Source organism: Catharus ustulatus, chromosome 8, assembly GCF_009819885.2.
Source record: "Catharus ustulatus isolate bCatUst1 chromosome 8, bCatUst1.pri.v2, whole genome shotgun sequence".
NCBI lineage: Eukaryota > Metazoa > Chordata > Aves > Passeriformes > Turdidae > Catharus > Catharus ustulatus.
Genome location: NC_046228.1, coordinates 17,021,005 through 17,043,151, shown reverse-complemented (window position 1 = coordinate 17,043,151; position 22,147 = coordinate 17,021,005). Strand labels below are relative to the sequence as shown.

General features: G+C 41.8%; 1 protein-coding gene across 3 annotated transcripts in view; it reads right to left on the bottom strand.

Annotated features, from left to right (window-relative positions):
- Nucleotides 1–2,899: 2,899 nt before the first annotated feature.
- Nucleotides 2,900–22,147, bottom strand: part of SLC16A12 (solute carrier family 16 member 12) — a 37,159-nt gene continuing 17,911 nt past the window's right edge. For 2 of the 3 annotated variants that reach the window (XM_033066721.1, XM_033066722.1), the window contains 6 exons: nucleotides 15,649–15,856; nucleotides 13,405–13,508; nucleotides 12,020–12,163; nucleotides 9,086–9,677; nucleotides 7,756–8,015; nucleotides 2,900–6,638 (listed from right to left, as the gene is read on the bottom strand). In XM_033066721.1, coding sequence (XP_032922612.1) covers nucleotides 6,376–6,638; nucleotides 7,756–8,015; nucleotides 9,086–9,677; nucleotides 12,020–12,163; nucleotides 13,405–13,508; nucleotides 15,649–15,758 — 1,473 coding nt within the window. In that variant the 5' untranslated portion in view covers nucleotides 15,759–15,856 and the 3' untranslated portion in view covers nucleotides 2,900–6,375. The remainder of the gene's footprint in view (nucleotides 6,639–7,755; nucleotides 8,016–9,085; nucleotides 9,678–12,019; nucleotides 12,164–13,404; nucleotides 13,509–15,648; nucleotides 15,857–22,147) is intronic. The other variant, XM_033066723.1, reaches the window with a different exon arrangement.

The following is a 22,147-nucleotide window of genomic DNA, read 5'->3' as shown; positions in this document are numbered from 1 at the left end:
ACAAGGGGCAGGGTTACAATAATGCACAGGGAAGGAACAGGGACAAGGGGAAGGGTTACAATAATGCACACGGAAGGAACTGGAACAAGGGGTGGGAAATGCATGGGAGTTTCAGGATGGATACAATTTAGGGAGAAACCAACTTAGGGAAAACACAGAGGCACACAAGAACAAACTATTATAACAAATTTAACTGTGAACTGAAAAAAATAAACATGAGCTGCAACAGAATTGAATACAGCAAATGCCAAAAAACTGCCATGGAGCCACAACAACCACCACCACCTTCTGGCTGGGACCTTACAATCCTAGCCCAGCCCCAGTGAAGCCATGAAGGACTCTTAATCATAAATAACTCCAGGCCACAACCTCGAAGAGATCACAGGACCATGCCCTGTCTGGGCATGAGATTTGCATATACTTTGTTCTCTTTCCTGAGTGAAAGATGAGGAAAAAGATGATGATATGCACAAAAATAGCATAAAATCATCAAGGTCAGACAAAACAAGAAGGCAGGTCTCCCAGATGAGGGAAGGAGGAGAATCATGGACTGAAATTTTTCTTTTTTATGCTGTGGAGAAGAGACTCTGATTTCCCCATAGCACATAGGGATATAGTACAAGCTGGGTGAATATTTTAACTGTAGATATGAGGCAAGGCATTGGTGCAAGTGAAAGCAAATGTTGAAATGACTGTGATCCCATAAGCTTGAATACAGAGGAGGTGAAGATCCCTGCTGCCCTCAGTGAAAAAGAAGAAAAAGAAAGACCTCTGATCTCAAAGATGAAGAAAGCTTTTCTTAAAACTGCTGCAGTCCGTAAAGTGTGCCCCATAATTACATATGATGTTCAATAATAGTTGTGGAAAAACTGTTAACAGAAGACGGGATTTTTACATAGTGATCAGATTTCCATTCTCCCAGGCAGCTCATCACTGTGACTTCGAGGCCACGAGAAAAATGTTTCTTGTGTACAAATCTCCATAGACTGAAGTAAGAAGTCTCCTCTCCATCTATTCCATGTGGATGGTATACTGACTGAATTGTTTCTGTCCATGGTTGGTGTGCAGGAAAAGAAGCTGTGGAGGTAGGAGATAGTGTTCTTAAAGTTTTATTCTGATTCTTATTATTTTTGTTATACTTTCTAGCAATTAAAATTTTCTTTGTACCCTTTAAAATGTTCGTCTTTTTTGCCTTCCTCCAATCTTATCTCATAGCAGGAAATGAATAAAGAATTTTAATGAGTGCACTAAGAATTTGGTCGTTGTGGAGCCCATGACATAAAATAAATTGGTGCATTGGGCAGAAATTTTAAATTGTCAAGCCAAAGCCACTACAACTGCACATGGAGGGCAGAGCACAGCCAGAGCAGAAATTGGTGAGCACCTCAGAGCAGGGCAGTGGAACGTAAGGGATGTATGGGAAAAGGGTCCACGTGAATGGAAGAAAGGGCTGAAATTACAGAAATGGTTGACAAGGTGATAGTCTTCAAATGTCCAACCAAAATTGAATATTCTTTGCAACATCATGGCCTAACTCCCCAGTGTGTAACTTTGTTTGATAGACCATAAGTACTCAGGGAAAAACTAATGCTGCACTTCCAAAACACTTCTGAGCCCTAGCCACTAGTATAGATCAAGAAAACTGGTGACAGAGCCCAACAGGAAGAATGTGCACTTTAGTTTTTAGCCATCCTGAAGCATTCCTGGAGCATTGCGGGAGCACCCACAACAGCAACTCTGTACAGACAATCCATGAAGGTTTGCAAGCCTTCATGATAATCCGTGAAGAAGCGCAAAACACCACTGCCAGAGCACAAAATGTCAATAAAACTCTTCCTTCTCAGCTCTGCTTCAGAGAATCTTTCATAACACAAGCAAAAGCAATCAAGTGTACATAATTACAAACACCCTTTTCCCAAGAAAGAGCTGGAGCAAAATCCACCCTTGTGTCCCAGCTACCTGCCATCTTCTCTCTTACACATGAAGGCAACCCTATCTAGGGAAGGATGGGGACGAGGAAGAACAGGAAGGATTGGGAACAGTTCTGACAGACCACACCTGAAAGCTGGCTGGAACAACAGTAGAGCGAAAGTGACACTACATTGGTGTGCCCACCTATGGCACAAAAGGGTCTATTAGACAACCTTTGTGAATCTTGAGGGCTTCTAAGCTCACTATCATTGTTATTTAAACTCTACTGAGGGCATAGAGGGTGGAGGGTAGCAGGGATGAATTTGAGGAAGAGGTAGTGCAGGTTCTTAATGCCATGGTGGCACATCCATTCTCCCATCTACACTGCCACCAGGACATCTCCTGGAAAAAGAACCTTGAAGAAATAAGGATAACCTGTAAATTATTTTGGGAAAAAAAAGTGAACCTGAATTTTTATGAAGAGTCGTAGCAGCTCAGTCTGCACAGCGAAGAAACCGACTGTAAGATAGTGATGCAAAAATTGTATTTGTTGTGCCTCACCTCCTTTGTACTGTGGAGTACTACCTGGGGATGCTCTGTGAAAACACAACCTTCTCAATTTTGCCTGTCTTGCAAATGAGGAAAAACGTTATTTCCCACAGGGTGGTGCTGTTGTGTTGCCTGGCCTGCCGACATAGGGAGCAGGTTGAGCTCAAGTTTTGGGAGGTAGAAATGAAACACACGTTTTGGAGAGTCCAAATCTATTGGGCAAAACTAGAACTGCACAGAGGCTGAACACACCTCTTAATTCACATCCAAGTATGAATACATCACTGAAGCTGGTGCTAGTAGCATAGGGGGGAAAATGAGTGAAGATAACCCTTCAGGAAGTATCAATTTAAGACTGAAAAGCACCTTCTAAAGTATATAGAAAATTTTATTGAAATACACCAGAATAATCACTAAGAAGATGGTATTATTTATTGAGGCAAACCCCACAAAGGACTTTGCTATACTCAACGTGAAGTAGTGTTACAGTTTAAGTTAAACAAGCTTCTCATATAAATTTGTAACATTTTAGAAAGAAAACAAGGCATTGTTGTGGCAATATAAAATACATTCACCATATAGTAACACAGCCTTTGTCTTTCAGGAGATAAATTATTATCCAAGCTGACAGGAATGTTTCAAGAATGCTTTTTCTGAAAAAAAGAGTAATTTTTCAACAGAAGGTACTTGACTTTTCCAATGTCGCTTTCACACAACTTTCCAAGGCACTATTTATTAAATCTTCCAGATTATCACTAGAATATAAATAATTTCAAAAGAATTATTATTATTTCCCCATTTCAAACCTCATGGAATGGAGACAGATGGAATAACTTCAGCAGCTGTAAGCAGTTTCACTTACATTGAATTTCTATGGACTGCACAGAACAGAGCATAATCCCAGGCAGGATCCATCTGAGGTAGAATCTGTGTCGGACAGATGTTACCCTAAGTCAAGTCCCACCACACTGTCCTGGGAAGTCAGACAGGCTCAGCAGTGCAGTGCTCCAGGCCAAGTTCACATCCATCAATGCTTGTGTCCATCAGGGTTGGTGGGAACACAGAATTATTGAGGGTGGAAAAGATCCCTAAGTCCTCAAACATGCAGTGTTCATCTGGCAAATTGTTCACAGCTAGCTTGCGTATGTTGACTTATTCCTGTACTGAGCCATGCCAGGAAGTGCCCTCCATGGAGAACAGCCTGAATATTATAATCGCAGAAGAAAAATATTGCCAATACCATAAATCATTCTTTAAAATTATTGTAAGGCAGAGATTTCTATACTGCATTACCTGAAATACTTCACATGGCAGGATGAAGGTGTCCTGTTCAGCCTGGGTTGTGTGGAGCAGGAGTTAGAAGTTTGGCATGATTGCTTCCCCAGCCTGCATTGTATTTCCATTTCTTCCATTTGCAGGTCGCTTCCTGCTACACTTCCTTCCTTTGTTTCTCAGCAGGGGCATTCATGACAGGGCTGCTATTTCCCAGTGTGTTTTATGCACAAAAGTCTTTATTCCAGTATATAAGCTTTTCTCCATTGACTTAAATCACAGCAGAGACAGTTTGGGAAAGCCCTGAAAGAATTTTATCATTTTCTACAAAAGGTCTGTGATAAAACCAGTTAAATGTTAACTGCTAAATAAGATATTTAAAAGAAGTAGTACTGCTTAAAATACATAAAGGGAAAGGCATAAGAAAAAAATCTTGAAATAATAAAAAAATGCTAATAATGTATTACACAGTATAATTTACTATGATAAAAATGCATATAGCATTATTCCAACAGACTTCTACAATATGCAGTTCTGACATGAACAACAGGTGACGTGTTGTGATGCAATGTAAACAAAGTAATTAAATTTTTGTAAATTTATTTACAGTGGCAATTTATAACTTGTTCAAAATAAATTATATTTTTGTTGACCACACTGTTCTCAGTTTTTTTAATATTAAAATATTGTATTACAATCTAAAACATTATTTTCCTCAGTAGTGATTAATAAAACCAATTCATTTTTTCCCTAATTTTTCCTAGCTCATTAAGAAACACCCATGGATAAATTGTCCTTATTTAATGAGTACATGTTAAAAACTAAACTGGGGTCCAAGACTCAGTTTTCATGCCGAGATGAAGAAAAGTTATGTCATCAGCTTTAAAAAGATTTTGCATTCCTCTCAATTATTCCATGATCTGTGCACATAGATCATGCTACTGGCTCTGACTACATTCCTGAAGCAGAACAGTAAGAAACACTTTATTTAAACACAAACAATTTTAATATGTTATATTTGAAATACACTTGGACAACAAAACTACCTGATACACATGCTATTCATATATATGTGTGTGTATGTGTATATATATATATAAATACATTATACTCCTATGGCTGTACTCTTGGTCTAAATCAAATTGTTGAACATTAGCCTATGTTGCTTTCACTTCCAAGGCACAGAGTGGTAAAGGATACACAAAATGAGCAGCCATTGAACACACAACAAAACTACTAGTTCAGTGTAAATGAAAATTATTTGGACTCCGATCAATTTGTTAATGAACAGAATATAGTTTGATGCAGCATGAAAACACTGCAACTATTTGTATTGCAGAATGTAAAGTCTTCCAGTGCTGACAATATTTTCACTCTGGAAATGTAGAAAATCCCAGTATTTATTAGACCATCACATCAGTAAGTTACTCCATGAGCTACATTCACTCCCTAGCTCCTGTGAAGCAGCCAACTGGAATATAGTCCTCACACAAATAGCAGGAAACTGTCAGCAAGTCACAGCCCTTGTGTTCTAGCCATCAAGGAAAAGTGACCTGATAGCTCTTCAGATGATACAAATGAGCAACTGGCATCACCTGAAGATGCAGCTTCTGGGTCTGAAAGGAGACAGACTTGCCACTGCAATACACAGAAACAATTCTGCCAACATCCCCTCAACTATCAGCCTGTGGGGTGGGCAATCAACCTTCTGGTTGCATGGACTCTAAAGTTCTCTAATAGGTGCTGATTTTACAAGAAGAGGCTCTGTGTTTGAAAACACAGGAGCCTCTCTGGTCTCTTGGGCTGCCTTTGGGCTTCTTCCAATTAATGCAGTTAAAGCACATTTGTCTATCAGCATGCCTGGTTCCTTGGCACAAATTTACTCCTGTGCAGATAGCAGAACCTTTCCGGGCATCACCACCATAATACATTTTCCACCCTCCAAGACAAGGATCAGCTGAAAGATCATACCCAGAATGTCAATGTTTAGAAATTCAAATTTTAAAGGTATCCAGAAGAAAAAAGAAAGAAAGTAAAATTTGCTATAGAGCATGTAGGAAAGCAGGTCTAAAACCATATTTGAAATTAAACTGCAACGTATGTACAAAGTTCAGGCACATTGTAAAAATTAAAGCTGCTCCAGAGATACTTTCAGCATAAATCAGTTTCCTGCCAGATTTTCTTAAAAAAAAAAACCCACAAAACTAAACCAAAATAAACAGATGACTTTGGCATTTGAAACACTTATTTGCAAAGAGTTTCGTGCAGACTGATAAATGCAGCGATTTTTTCATGGTGTGTGTGATTAGTCCATTGAAACACACTAGGCCACAAAATGAAAATATTTTTAAATGTAAATATAATTGTTCAGTTTTGGTGACTAATACCTGTGGAGTCAGCATTGCATTCCAAATAAATCTGTGAACACTTGTATCTACAAACTCTATTTTCAGCCTAGCTTTCTTCTATTACTGCATTAACTTGATATTACTGTTGCTGTATGTAGATTTAAGCCAACTAAAACACAACAGAAAAATCAAATTGAGAGATGTCTTGTTTCACAGGAGAATTATCTTCAACAGTGTAACACCAGAGAGCCACATCTGTCTCAGGCTGTGCCATACTGAATCTCAACAGCACTTGTCACCTGTTGCTGAAGCTGTTTGTATCCACAGGCAAAAATTCAACATCTCTTTGGTCTAATTCTGCTGTGACAGAATAAGCTATTGCTCCATTTGTCCAGATGTGCTGTTTCAAGGCCATGTTACCAGTGAGGGACTGCAAAGGTGTTCTTTTGATTTTCTTTGCTAGTCTTGCAAAGCACAACAGTGCTGAACTAAATATCATAGAAAATCCACACAGGAGAAATGATGCAGTATAGCTGCCAGTTGTGTCCACAAGCCAACCTGTAGGGGAAAAAAAAAAAAAAACATTTTTAGAGGTCCACCAGTATTCTGGTGGACAATTTACAAATCCAGTAACTCCAGGAGTTTATCCTGTGACTCCTGTGTGTCATCACATATAGATACAATCAAACAGTACAGGTTTACATCACCATCAGTATACTTTTACATCCTGGGGCAGAGAGGGATTTATTCTCAGCAGGCAAATAATGTCTTGATGGTTTTTGTTTGGAAGTCAAATCCACAAGAAAAGGCAGAGCAGTCATCACCACACTACTAAATAAACATCTTCCAACTGCATGGATTTAACTGGCGGTCTTCCGAAGGCTTAGAGAGCTCTAAGATCTTCATGCAGAAACATTTATTAAGCTATGCTCAGGCTCATGCTTCACCTAAACCAATTCTATTTTGCAATAATTTTTCCTATGGAAAATTAAATTAAAAGCTTCAGGGAATTAGACAAAATATGTAAGATACATCTACTTGGTTGTTGGAAAAAGGTCTCAGACCTTCCACAATTTTAAGAACTGTGTCAAGTGCTTTCTATAAAATATTAAGGATATAGCTCTCACCCTTACTTCACTGTAGTGGTATGGATGGGGAAAATGATGGCTAGATATTACAGGGACAAGCTTATGACCAAACAGGAGTGGAGCTGATTCACCCACATGTTCAAAGCAATGTAAAGACTGAAAGATCAAGTCTTTCACACAAAAAAAAACCAAAAACCCCTCAAAAATCTAAAAACAAAAGCATCTTGGAACTAAACTCTCTTTAGAGAGATTTAGATGCAACAAAATCATGTAATTTCACTGTGAAATAATTTACCTCTTCTACTTTGAGAGTTTCTAAACTACATGAAGTGGTGATGTAACAGCTCTTGGAAGCCCATTCCATACTGGTTTGTTTTTTAAATTTCATCTCACTCTATATGTAGAAATCATCTCACCAAGACCAGGATGGGAGATCTAAAGACTTATGAATGTCCAGATGCGTTATTCCTCTACCCAGAGACTACCTTCACTGTGCATTTGCTGTCCTTCCTCCCCTTTTACATCACACAAACAGGTAAATCTGAAGTACTGATAAGGTTATAGGAAAGTCATTTGGCAAAACTGACCTGCCACAGGTGGGCTCACTAGATATGGTATGGCATGAAGAAAATACACAACACCCAGTGCTGATGATAACAAAGAAGTTCCCACTACATCTGCTGTCATGACAGGGATCAGCGTTACATAGGCTCCGTCAAAGTAGCCAAAGGTGAATGAGAAAGGCACAAGCAAGGGGAAGCTTTGGAGAACTGGCAGGAAAAGACAACAGAGGCCATCCATTCCCACAGCAAAGAGGTAGCAAAAGTACCGATGCTTCTTCAGACACCTGCAAATTTCAAAACGGAAAAGAAAAATATTATCACTGAAACCAGCATCTCAGCTTCTATGCCCTGGTATGAAGTGCTTCAGTGTCTCTCTCTTTTATATAGCTCAGATTTAAGTCCATTTCCTTACACAGTCTTCCATCACTCAGCAGATGAGCCCAGGTAGGGAAAGCTGCCCACCTACAGCTGCAGAAACATCTGGCCCAGCAGCAGCCCATGCTGCCTGCAGTGTTCTTCGGGTTCTTCCTAGTGATGGAATGCTGCTGCCAGGATTTTTCAGTCCCCCGAAGTTTTAATGTTCAAAGCAGTATTTTATTGGGCTTTACACCCCAGCTCAGCAAGGTACTCCAAGTATTAGGCAAAAAATATTGCAGTATACCTCTCTTAGCTGTCACCTTTCCAGTCAGCCCTTAAATGCGAGTGTGAGCTAAATGAGATGGCAGTTCCCTTCCTTCCTGCTCCACAAAAACAATAACTGATTTTTCCCACAAACTAAGTAAGTGCAAAGAATGATTCCTTTAGAATCAAAATCCTGGTTAATTTGGCCAGTATCTACTGATGTTACAGATGCTGTACACTGATGTTTGGCGTGAGCTAAGTTCACAAAGCATGGTGAGTTCTTATATACTGGAAAACATGTAACAATTTTCAGTCAGTCCTTCCTAGTATATGCCTAACAATATTGGGCCAGACCCTAGACCCTCTTCCATAACTTCTGTGCCTCCCCAACAGCAGAAAAGAGATGGAAAGGCAGAGGATGCAGGGTGAACTCCCCTAGGAAATTGATAGAGAATTACACTCAACATACCTCAGGCAAGGGGTGACATTTCCACTATCAAACATACAAACACATCATTTTTTCAGGAAAAAAGATATTAAACCAGTAGAATTGAACAAACTCAGAAGAGACAAAAAGATTAAGTAGCAAGCATTTCTGAAAGTCACACTGTGTTGTTGGGGTTTAAGTTTCACATGCTACAGAAAGAGTCCATAATATTAACTTTTATGTGTATTATACCTTGCTTGCATACCACCAGCTAAAGCTTACACTTGACGAGCCAGAAGCCCTTACCTTCTGTCTGTGAGCCATCCAAAGGTGATATTACCAATGATGTCTATGACCCCAAGTATGGACATGAGGAAGGCAGCCTGGTGATGACTCACTCCAACACTCAAAGCATAAGGCACCAGGTAGACAAAAAGAGGGCTGCAACCATATGCCATAAATAAAATTGACACTGCCAGCACCATGAAGCCTGGCATCAGCAAAAAGTCATATTCCTTCCATGAGCAGTAGCATAAACATTCATGAGGCCATAATTTGAATAAAGGTGAACAGATGGACATTTGCTTTAAGTCTTGTTTCTCTTTTTCAGGGACATAATTCTGTTCAAGAAACTCAGGACCAGTTTTACAATCCTCCTTGAGAGAAATAGGCCGCATCAAGGCACCACAGACACAGAGGTTTAAAACAAAACCTCCCAGGATGAGCAAAGCTCCTCGCCAGGAAAACTGTTCAATTAAGAGCTGGACCACAGGGGCCAGGATGAAGGTACCAATTCCACTTCCTGACATGGCTATTCCATACGCCAGTGCTTTCCTTTTGTTGAAGTATTTGCCCACCATCGCAATGGCTGGAGAATAACAAAGTGCAAACCCAAGTCCTAGAAGAGAAAGCGAAGTGCAGATGGCTTAATACTAAGCATGACATATGGAACATATTAAATCAAACCACATAATATATTTTCATTAGTATAAATTAATAGAAAGCTTTTTCTGATTCTGTATCACGCAGCCCAGTCTGAGTGTGATGAGAAACTAGGATGTTCCTTCTCCCACTGGCAGGGTCACTGACCTGACAAACCTAACTGATGACAATTAATCTACAATAATTAGACTCAGACAGAAGTGATGGGGTTCACTTCACAACAAGAACAAGGATGATCACTAAACATGAGAGAACTGGTGTGCCAGCCTCTCCTGCATGCCAGATGAGGTCTTGCCCCAGGGTCTGCACCAATGCTGGCACTGGACACACTGTCCTGATGAGGCACCACTTTGTGTTTTGGTCTGTTGCAATTCTGAACATTAATTTTCAGGTCTCTGAAACACAGTACAAAGAGCCTGTCTCTGTTACTAATATTCTACAAAAACCTCTCTTGGTCTGCTAAACAAATTCCTTGCAACAGCTTCTTGGAGTCCTGACCATTTACAATCCCTGCTTACAAGTAAAGAGGGGAGGAAAGCCTCAGAAAGCCAGATCCAGTTGAGTAAACAAACAAGATTCATCTCTTGGATGAAGAAAAAGATTGTTGTCTCTGCTGCAGAATCAGAGAGCAAGTTTTAATCAAATGGTGGCCCCAACACTAAAATACGTATTTCTGAATCAGTAATAGAAATAGTTCCTGACTAGGGTTTTGGAGCATGTCCTACATTGAGGGTAAAACAGTCCCCAGTGCCATAACCAGCTTGCCACATCCTCCTCAAAGGCCACACTGTGTGGGGCAGGCACTAAACCTGCCAGGACAGAATAAGAGGATTAGAGGGACTCTGGGCAGCAGGTGCCCAGTCTGGCACTCCTCAGAAGGCGAGGGGAGAAGCAGGGCACAGAGTTGGGATTGGACCTGAACCACTGAACTAATAGGCCCTGAGCTGGGCATCATCACCTGAGAGCTATGATAATCATACTCTATTAGGCATACACATCATTTACTTTTTAGTGAATTGGCAGGGAGAAATCGGTCTCAAAAGAAGCCCACAAATGTCCTGTAAAAAGTGGAAAGTTTAGGGCTGAAAACATTTTCATATCTCTTAGAAGGAACTCTGCTACTCGTTGACACTCCCCAATTTCACCTCTGCTTCACTCTTTGGTTTCAAGTCCTGCTGCTTTAATGGATTTAGACATTCACTTGTTGTGGTCCCATCTGCTTTCTGGGTTGGGGGCACCACATCTAGCCTTTACCAACACTTCACCTTTCTGTTAATCAGTCCCCACAGACTAAAAGTTCACTGTTTGTAGTGAACTTGGCTCTTTGGTACTCCATGTACAAATTGTAACTGCCTTTCCACCTCGGTATTCACAGCAGCTCCCACTAAGGAAGCCTCAGGGGTATTAGTGTGGTATGTAGCACAGTCCTTCAAGTTACAAGAAGCCTTTTTATTTGTTATGAACACATTTGTCAAAGATTAACATCATAATACAGGAGCAACATGCGCTAAAATAAGGATTTTTTTTTTTTAACAAATAAGCTGTTGGCAGCATGTGAACTACAGTAATTCCACCAACTCGTTACTAAACTCCAGGGGACCAAGTACAAGGTCTTATATCACCGTGGCTACCAGGTCAGTATTAATGAGGCAGGAATGTCAGTGTGACCACGGGCCCCTCTCAAGTTTCTCTGTGCACAACAAACACAGGCAGATAGGACAGAGCAAAGATTTGTTTTCACCATACCTGAGCACAAATGGAGGAGCTGCTACAGCAAGACTACCAGCCAGTAATTTTTTTGTTTTTCAAAATTTTTTCAATTTTTTTTTTTTGCTTTTCAGGTAAGTAAGGCATACAAGCTGGTGTGCCTGGTATTCACCAAGAGCTCCTCTACCTCTTACATTTATGTTTTGATTTAAACTTTCTTTCAAATATGCAAATATATCAGGGCAATCTAGAATTTCTGCTATAACAAACTCATCCCAAATCCCAGAAAAAACAGGGAAATCTTTTCATGTGTATCAACTGCAACAGAGTCCTTCCTGACCTTCCATAATTTCAGAACTTTATTGACAGTCCTCTTTCTAATAGAAGGTAAGAGCTGCTTTTGCAGGGTGCTGCATTTGTGTGATATGAGATCAGTGCTGAAGCTCTCTCTGAGGCAGCCTCTCTTTCACAATGATGGGAGCAGGTCTGAGTATCTCTATTTGACCAGTGCAGTGAAAAAGAGATCACCCATCATTTTTAGCATTCCTGTCTTGTGTTCTGGCAGCAACAAAAGGGCTGAGTGCATCCTACCTGTGAGGACTCCTAACGATAAGTAGAGATGCTCCAGACTGGCGGCGAATGAGCTCAGAATTAGTCCAGTAGACGCAAGCAGCCCTCCTAGCATGATACCAACTTGGCAGGATACATGATTACTGATTAAACTCCCAAGGGGGGCTTCAAAGAAACAAATAAAGCTGGTAGTTAATGACAGGTCACTGCAACACTTATAAAGTAAAAGGAAGCAGGAGGAAGGGGAGAAAACGGTAATTGCAGCTACGGAGTAGTCTTCCAATGTAGCCCTGTCGCAATGGCATGAGCACAAATAAAAAGAAAAAAACTTCTAAAAACAATTTTCCTGAAAGTCAGGATAAACCTGGAACTTACAGTAGTTTCCTCAGCAGTCATTTCTGTTGATCAAAGTCATTATGGAACACAGCTAATCTGCAATGTCAAGGGGTCTAAACAGGCCACAGCAACAGCCCACACTGCACACAACTCCATACTAACAACATACAGACTTTTCCCCACCTAGAATTTGCAAATCAACCCTCAGTAACTTTAGTTGTAACTTCCTCACAACTCCCTGGCTTTGTGGGCTCTGGGTTAGACCCAAACAGAAGAGGTCTCACACCTTTTGGACAATGTCCAGGGTTGCTACCCTTCTCCTGAACTTCTCCAACACTGATGTCTCCCAGATCACCCTGCTTCTACCAGGGGATATCATCACCAGACCTCTCCTGCTCTACTACCTATAATGCCAGGGCAAGTTACCCTTACTTCTCTCTTTTCCCCAAGATATAACCTGGCTGTCACAGGTGAGTTGTTGCATCTCATTCTAGCTGTGTCTCTCTGCCTTTCTAGCACTCTTATGGATTAACCTCTTCTACAGGACTACAGCATGGATTTTCACCAAGCTGTATAGCTTTAAAGCAAACCCATTAGAAATTCAGTACAACTGCTGTGTTGAGGCACATGATTTTCAATAATATCAAATTTTCTTTTAAGAGAGAAGACTACTTGTAAGTATACACTTTTGATAAAAGGAGGATGGTTGTGACTCGATCTGAAGGCAAGATGTACATCCTGTGCTACATCTCATATATGACTCCGATCAAAAGGCAAAAGAAACAATTACTCAGTTAATAGCTCTCAAACATGAAGTGTCCCAACAGACCTCAACAAAAGTACATTTCTGAAAAATTAGATCATTTCACAAAACAAAGTTTTGTTTCTTTTCTTTAGTATGAAGACACTCCCTTGTACAACTGTGGTGGGAGAAACAGCTTGGATATACCATACCCCAGAGATCCCACAGTATCACCCTTTCCCATCTGACTCCACCACCTTGTGAGCATGCTAAAGCCAGATGGAGCTGATGCAAAAGCAGCCACTGCTCTTAAAAGGGTAATACACACCACAAAGCATCGTAGCACAGTCAACAATGGAGTGGATCCAAGCAGTTCTGGCATAATCCTGCCCAAAGTATGCCTGGAACTCCACAAAAAAAATGGAGATGCACCTACGACAGAAAACATGAACACCAATCTGTTAAACATGGAATATTTGCCTCATAGAAAATGCTGGTCTCCCTCTTCAGATATAAAAATTACAGTAATTTCACGACTATAAGGTGCACCAGATTATAATGTGCATTTCCAGGTGTCGGCAAATTTCCGAACTTTTGCCCATATATAAGGCGCACCGAACTATAAGGCGCACTTTTTTTTTTGCAGTGAGGATCCACCGCCGGCTCCCCCCGTGCAGTTGCTGGCTGCGGCCCTGCCTCCACCCCGCTGCTGTGGCACTGCGGGCCCGCAGGCTCGCCTCCACCCGGTTGCCGCAGCCCTCACAGCTCTCCCCCCACCGCTCATGGTTCACACTTCTGGGTTGGCAAATTTCCGAACTTTGTCCATATATAAGGTGCACCGGACTATAAGGCGCACTTCCGGGTTCAGGTCAAAATTTTAGTCAAAAGGGTGCACATTATAGTTGTGAAATTACTGTACTCACTTGAAGGCCCTCTCCCACTTCCAGGAAAATCAAAATTGTGGCCATGAACATTATAACATCATGTGTTTATTTCTGGGGTACCTGCAGCTAGAGATTTTTAACTCATAATAATTTTAACTAAAAGGAAATTGAAATGCTACTTCTCACAGCAGCTTATAGCCCAATATGACAATGTTGCTTCCCTGGCACACAAAGCCCTGGCTTCACAGCTCTTCACTGACCTTGTTGCTTACTATTCCACACCCACACAAACTGTGAGGGTAGGGTCAATATAATACCTACAGAGCAAACACCACCTGCAGCTGTGTGTTCATGGATGGTCAAGTGCAAAATAACTCCTATCAAACAGAGAATCAAAACGCAGCAGGAGCCTGTGGAACTTCCAGCAGTTTAACAAAATGTTTCCAGGGTAGGTTACTTTGCTCAACTTAACAAGTATTACTGTTCAACATGTCCCTGCAGTGGAACAGATTAAAAGGCTGCATAATTTCATTCTCGTTTCTGGATCAACAAGAGATGCTTTTCCCCCCTTTCTTTTTCCCGAATCAGTGAATGACCACTTTCTTCAGCTATTTTTCTTGCACATACTTCACTCTTCTATGTAGTCTAATGCTTGCCAGCCATTAGATGATTTCCTGGGTGTAACACAATGCACACACGAACAAGGAATTAAATCCACTAGGAATTCTCTGCTGTTATTATGGAATTGGTACATTTGTAAGCATTAACTGACACTGTATAAGTGTTTCTATCCCCTTCTGTGCTGTTGACTCCAAGACCCTAGATCCCTAAAGACCTGTGACCGTAAACCTGGGAGCTTTATTTTAAAAGAAATAAGAACTTTATGTAGGAAACATTGTATTTACATTACACTGACTGTCCAACAAGACTTTCTTTCGGTTTTCCTCACTTACCAGGGTGTTTATCTCTCTGCTTAATATAGCTAAATTGTCCATGTTCACACACTCCAGGCTCTTCTATCTCCAGTTGACATCAAAGTCACTGTGAATGCAATCTCATCCCAGATTGCATTATGTTTATGCAAGGTAGCAGTCTAGTCCTGTTCTATTTTTGAGAAAATATTTTCTGCATATTTTAGATACCAGAAGGGTGTAGAGAGGGGTCTCTTCTCTAGAGCCTGGACCCTTTTAGGCAGGACATTACCTGAAATGCTCGCTCTAGGAGAAGGGGGTATTTACATGCTTTTCACATTGACTCTGGAGTCACACAAATTTGCTGGGACTGGCAAAAATGAGCATGGTTTTGGGGTCAGAGGGACGCAGTGACCCCAAAGAGACCCTAACACAATTCCTCCCTCCCCAGCCGTACCACCAGAGCCTGAAATAGCGCTACCTGCTCCAGACCTTGGCTCTGTAAGGAATCAAGGAGTGGGTGCTGAAAGCTAGAGCAGCTGTCAGAGGAGGCGAGACTGAAGCCAGAGGACTCATAATCCCTTGGTTGTCCCACAGGCTTAGGGGTTTCAGGAACCCTTGGAAAATATAGCAGGAGAGAGTTTGTACCTAACCAGAATAACCCTGTCAGCTGCACGACATCAGGGGAGATCCCAAACCCTCTTCCTAAGGTGGAGAAAAACCAAAAACAAGCTAGAGCCACAAAGAAGCTGTCAAGACAAGCAGCAGTGCCTTTACCTTGTCACGGCCCTGGTGCAGATAGTGACAAGGAAGCAGCCAGCGACGATCATCCATCCCCAGCCGCCGTCGGGAGGGCCGGCGCGCCGGGCCCCGCGGGACGAGGCCATGGCGGTCGCTCCCGCTCCTCGCCTCAGCGGCGGCGCCTGGCTCCGGCTCTCATGGCCACCGCAGGCCGGGCCTGCTCAGCACACGGGTCTGCAGCCATCTGGGGAGAGAAACAGGCACAGCGGAGTCAGGACACACTGCATGGCCTGGAACCTGAACAGCTGGCATGGCATCCGGCCACAGCTCTACCCGCTGCAGAGAAGGGAGCGTTCTCTTCCACGTGCAGTTTATGAATACTTGCTGGAACTAAGAGGGCCATCAGAGTATGAGCCAGTGTCTGGTATCATGCTTTTCATGATAGTTTGGGTGACTTGCCCAGCACTTGCATACATGTTCAAGTCACTTTACTGATGCCAGTCACTGTCACTCCAGCAGGCTCCCCCACTCATGCCAGTCCCTGGCCTGAACTGTACTTTCAATTGCAATCTCTGCTCAAACTAGTTATTCTTTCTTGTACACAATTTAGTGCAAAAGTTTTGTTTGAGAGAATACAGTTTTCACCTTTGTACAAGAAGGGAATATTTACACCACAATCAGAGCAGATCTGATGATAAAATGACCCCCTTATTATCACAAGCTAAACCCCAGATGAAAGCTATGTTCAGCAGGACACAGCAACTTAATTTTGTGAGCATGGACAGTTCACAAAAGGTTAGAGCTAGCCTGTCCCCCTCTCCTAACCACTTAAATCAAAACTGTGTCTGCATCCAGACCATAAAATGGTCTCTAAATACACACTGCGTGCTGCAGGACACTGCAGGAGACCAAATGACACTCACTGGACCCTAGGCGAGTACAGTAATTTCACGACTATAAGGCGCACCCTTTTGACTAAAATTTTCCCTCGAACCCGGAAGTGCGCCTTATAGTCCAGTGTGCCTTATCTGTTGTACAAAGTTGTGAAATTTGCCAAACCGGAAGTGTGAGTGAGCTGTGAGCCGTGGGAGGAGCCGGTAGTGCCACGGCAGCTGGGTGGAGGTGGGCCCAGGGGCCGGCGGCACCCCCCACCCCGGGTCCAGGCAGTCCCGGGAGCCCATGGTTGCCCGGTTGGGGCGGGGCCTCGGCCAGCAAGCGCATGGGGGGAGCTGGGGGCGGAGCCTCGCTGCAAAAAAAAAGTGCGCCCTATAGTCCGGTGCGCCTTATCTGATCTACAAAGTTGCGAATTTTGCCGACTCCCAGGGGGTGCGCCTTATAGTCCGGTGTGCCTTATGGTGTGAAATTACTGTAACTGAGTAATGTGTTTTGCTGATGAGACCAACAGCCCTTAGTCCTTTCTTCATCAGTGATGGAATGGCAGGGCTCAATCAAGGGACCTGAAGTGCCCCAATTTTCTCAGTGCAGGAACATGCAGTGCTGACTGTGAGCGCTGGATTTCAGTCCATGTTTCTGCCATCACCAGCAAGCCCTTAGCCTCTGCATGGACCAAAGATTTATAAGACATAAGCAGAATATCTGGGATGTCTTTCAGTTTTGCTTGAGAAGAAAATTCAAATAACCTCTATATTAGCTAGCTACAACAGATGCTAATGTGCAAGATTCCCACTGGCAAGAACCACAGGCTTCCCTGTTAGGGCAGGTCAGAGGGCTACAGAGCCACTTAAAATGGCAATTCAAGAAAGCAGCTACATGGCTAACAGGGTGCATCCTTGGTGCTTAAAGCTGCTCAGACAGGTGATGCTCAAGGCTTGACTCTGCAAAGCAAAGCCCAGAGCTCCCTGACCCAAAACAAGACGCTCTAGAACCAGCCTAAACATCACCACATCTGAACCTTTGAGAATGTTCATCAGTGACCTCCTTGAGATATCCAGAGTTGCAGCTCAAAACCAAAACCAGAATTATTTTAAGAAAATGTATACATACACACTGCCAAACTCAAAGATGAGCAAAATTGGAGAAAACAGGTATGACAAACAGAAAACACAACATGTTGAAAGCTTAGTTGAATTCCTACTAGGCTGTAAAAAATATCCTGTAACAACACTGTACAAGAGGATCAACAGATTTTTTTTGAAAACAAAATCTTTGGTGGTGTTCTGACTCAAAAGGGGTAAGAAATGAAATCCTAATCTATAAGATTGGCTTTCAAAGCCAAAGAATTGCAGCTGATCATATAAGGTATGATCAAGCCCTATGTGCTAACTCCATAAATGTTGGAAACACAAAACCCCTGGCAAAATCCCTGGTGCAGCTTTCAAAGATAGGGCTGTATTGGGTTTGCATGGCCTGGTTTTTGGTAATGGGAGGCCTACAGGGGTGTCTTCTGTGAGAAGCTGCTAGAAGCTTCCTACACATACAGCAGAGCCAAAGTACAAAAGCAGCTGTGCTTTCATATGAGGCATCTCAACTACCACAGGAATTGAACACCATTCATAACCTTGCAACAAAACGTGTGCTTGTCAACATTCTGGAACAGTGACTGATACTGGCCATGTTTGAAACAATATCATTTAAAAATATCAGTGAATAAAAATATCCACAAAAGGTGCCAAAATTATATTATACTGACATGCAATTACACAAGCTAAACTAGCAAACATTAAATATTTGTCCCAGGTCTTTCCTTGTATTCCTCAAGTACCATGTATTTTTCCTTCTGCACTAATCAGTGTGTATCACACACTTTACTTTAGGCCAAAACTATTGTATCATATTTGGAAATAAAAACTACTGTCCTATTTTCTCTCTTTGTGTAATAGACTTTGCTAATATTTATTTATAATTAAATATTTGTAAAAATATTTCTAATAATTCGAGTCCAAAGAAATTCCCACTATAAGCATTAGAACAATACTAATGCTGTTTTATTATCTTCTCGTCCATTGTCACAAACATCTGTTTCATCATATATTAAATTGTATTATAAGGCCTTTGCAAGGTTATTCTCTGTGTTTTTATGGAGTCTAGAACAATAGTGGTTTTCACTGCACCAGAAAGTACTATTGCAATATAACCCACGCTAATGAACTAGAAGAGAGTTCAGGTATTGTAAAAATTTCTCACTTCTGTGGCTCTTTGGAGGGACACATAGCACTCTGCTCTGCCTGGTTAAGGAAACCATTCCCTCTTTTTATGAAGAACAGGCCACATCTCAGATGGGACACATGAGATGGCTACAGTTTGGATTACCTATCAATGACCACAGTTGCTCACAAAGATCAAACACAAATTCATGGCCAGGGCTACTGGAGCAAAAAAACAAGCAAATAACCTGGTATCTCATGGATAGAGATGAGTTTAAAGGGTCCCAGCTGGATGTAGCCTTTGCCAATTCATTCCTACAGCTGGTTAGAAAATCTCACAAAATGAATTAAAACCAAAAGAGTTTATGGTTTCAAACCTCATCTTCAAGGCAATTCCATTACTAGAATGTACATACATTAAAAAATCAGTGAAAGTTCCAGAAAGGAGACCAGGACAGTTTGCCTCTTCTGACACAACTTTTTAATACTGCCTGTGCAGCTGACAGAGCTCTCTGAGAAGCTTCTGCAGGTGCCCACATGACCAGCAGGACATCACTGGTCTCTTCACAAGCCTCTCCCCTATACTCAAACTTCTGACACAAACACAAACAAAATGAGGGAAAAAGAGACAACAGATTGGCTAGCGTAGTAAAACAAGAAGGCATGTTTTTAGGCAAGTATGGCATTATTCACAAAATCTGAGCAAGGCTGGAAATGCCTGCAGTCAAAAGTTAGAGGATACCAGGCACATGACATACAAGACACACCCATGGGCTCATCACTTGGTGCACACTTTGTGTATTTGTCTTCCAGCACATGCTGCTAATTTGTGACCTGACCATGCTTCTCATGTGTAGATTCCATCCAGGCAACAGTTTTGCAGGGTTTATGTTACATTTTGAGTAAGTGGATGTGAACTAATGATTGGGTCTTGATTTTCAACTGATAAGGTCAATTGTAGCTTCAATAAAAGTATAGTTTCAGGCAACAACTGCAATGTGAAATATGTGCAAACATTGGATCAACAAGTTACTGATGGCTAAGGCAGCATTTACATGATTCTTCATGTTGGATCAGTGAATGACCAGATCATCAAGCAGTACAATTTGATTTAAACCACCAAACCACCACTACATCCCAGACTACTTAGATGGAAAACAAAATTCAACACTTTTTTGGGGGTCTACGTGTAATCTAGCCACAAAAAAAAAAACCCTCTACCATCAAATTATCCTGCCAAATTCACTTGAACAAGCAGAACCAGTACCAGTGCTTTGTACCATGTGGCCACCACATTTTGCATCTAACACTTAGGGCCTCAGGGTAGATTTATTGCATTATTGCAAGTTCAATAAGTTATGTTCAAATGTCTGGATGACTGAATAGCCCATAAGAATCCATGAATTAACAGGGCACTCATAAAGTTCAAGTTATTTAGCTCAAGAGTTTCCTGTCAATCACAAGTAATATAGTTAGGCGGAGTTTGCACAAACACATGATCCATCACAGAGGGATCCTCAGCTTTGAGACGTGCCACTGCAACACTTCTGCAGAGTCTTGGCAAGGAGAGTCTTGGCTTCTAATTTTGGGTCTGAGCAGTATCTTTCATTGCCCCTTCTACAGGAATGAAGGGGTTTTTTTAATTTGGGTTTTATTTTCTAAGTTCTGATTATTTAGGGTAGAGGGGGAACTTCCAGGAATGCCAGAATGGATAACAGTAACCCTTCAATAAGCAGAAATACACACAAAAAAATTCAGAGGAGTCAATAATCTCCACATACAGAGCCCTAACTAATTTTAATGCACAAAGAGTAGTAGCTGGGTGGCATGGCCTCAGCCTAGATCTCTGGCCCAACTCCCCAGGCAAGTTTCAGATCAGGGTTGAGACCCTAGTTGGCATTTTTAGCTGTACATTAACGTACTTGGGAAGAATTTGATGACATATCAGGCTAAGTAAACATAGATTAGCTATTTAGTTACATGGTTACTTGCTGTTATTTTCCCAGAACCCTGCTAGCAAACATTTAATGAGGTTTCAAGCAACTGAAAAAAAACTTATTATAAAAAATGCCTGGCCAACAGGAAAAGGCCACCCAGCCTCCCTGTAGCAGATTAGTGCAAACCTCATCTCTTTGACTCCCCATTTGCTTCAAGGAGTGCTGTGCACAGCCACTGAACTAATAGGCAAGCTAAATAATTATCTTTCTTGTTGCTGCATATACCTATAAGTTCCTATTATGTCAACTGACAATTTCATTCGGAGCTTAGGAAACTTCATTTGCTTACACCCCAATGCTGTTTTCTAATTATTTCTAATTAAGGTGGATAGTACAGATTGAGGACTCTGCAAATGAAGTCAAACAGCAAGAAAGTGCATTTTATCTGAGCAGTCATGTCCTCCCCCTTCCCAAATGGCAGTTTGCTTCATGTTGCATCTTTTTCTCAACCTTTATGGCATAGGATAAGACTCTTTTTGCAGATTTGCTCCACTGTAAGACCTGGCAGCATTAGCTGATATTATAACATTTCTCAGATGTACATCAAAGTTTCTGCTGCTTGAGACAGCTAAAGGAAAGCAGAGTTAAAATATACTCCCACAAAACTGTTCTATACATTGCTAGCTAATTTTCACCCAAGTTAATGTGCTTTGCTGTGACTTCAAAGAAGATGCAAGTGGGGTAAAGATGGTACAAATTCTGCTGATCTCTTAGAAAGTTTTAGTTACTCCATGTGCCCTGGCAGCTCACCAAGTAGTGACTCTGTTCCCTCAAGTTAAAACATTAGGTTTAATTTGACAGGATAAATAACCTAGTAGTTACTTCAGCAGCTGTTTTGGAGAAACCTAGAAAGGAAACAAGTACTCCTGAGAGCATCTCCCTTACTCAGTCACTCAGCAAGCAGAAAGGAGTGGGTGAGGTTACTAAAAAGGCACTGCCATAACCTTGCACCTCATCACAAGGTCCTTTCTGCCAGGAAAAGGAGCACAAAAATCCACGGCAGCTTAGCAACCAGCCACCACAGCGACAGGAGCCACTGACCTTTTAAACAGCTCACAGCCAGTAAAGCGCTCGCTGCTCCCTCTGCCCACCTCTCCTGCTACCCTAAAGGTTTCCTTCTTTAAAGAAATTCGTTCAAAAATGATACCACAACAGCATGAAGATGCAAAGCACTTGTATGACAAAAGACAGAGGGCCAGCAGGTACAGTCACACTGGCCTGCCTGGGGACTAGGGGTGGTGTTTTCCCCTACCTTGTTCACCTGCTCCATTTGCAGTGTTGGTGTACCTGACATCTTCCTCATCTCACTAAATACCACCTCCAGCGCCTGGCAGTTTGAGTGCTTTTTGAAATGCTCCACTTGCAGAGGGATACAGCTTCAGCCAGAGGAACAGGTATAAGGTGAGGTTTGTATCAGAGCTGCCCCACAGCAGG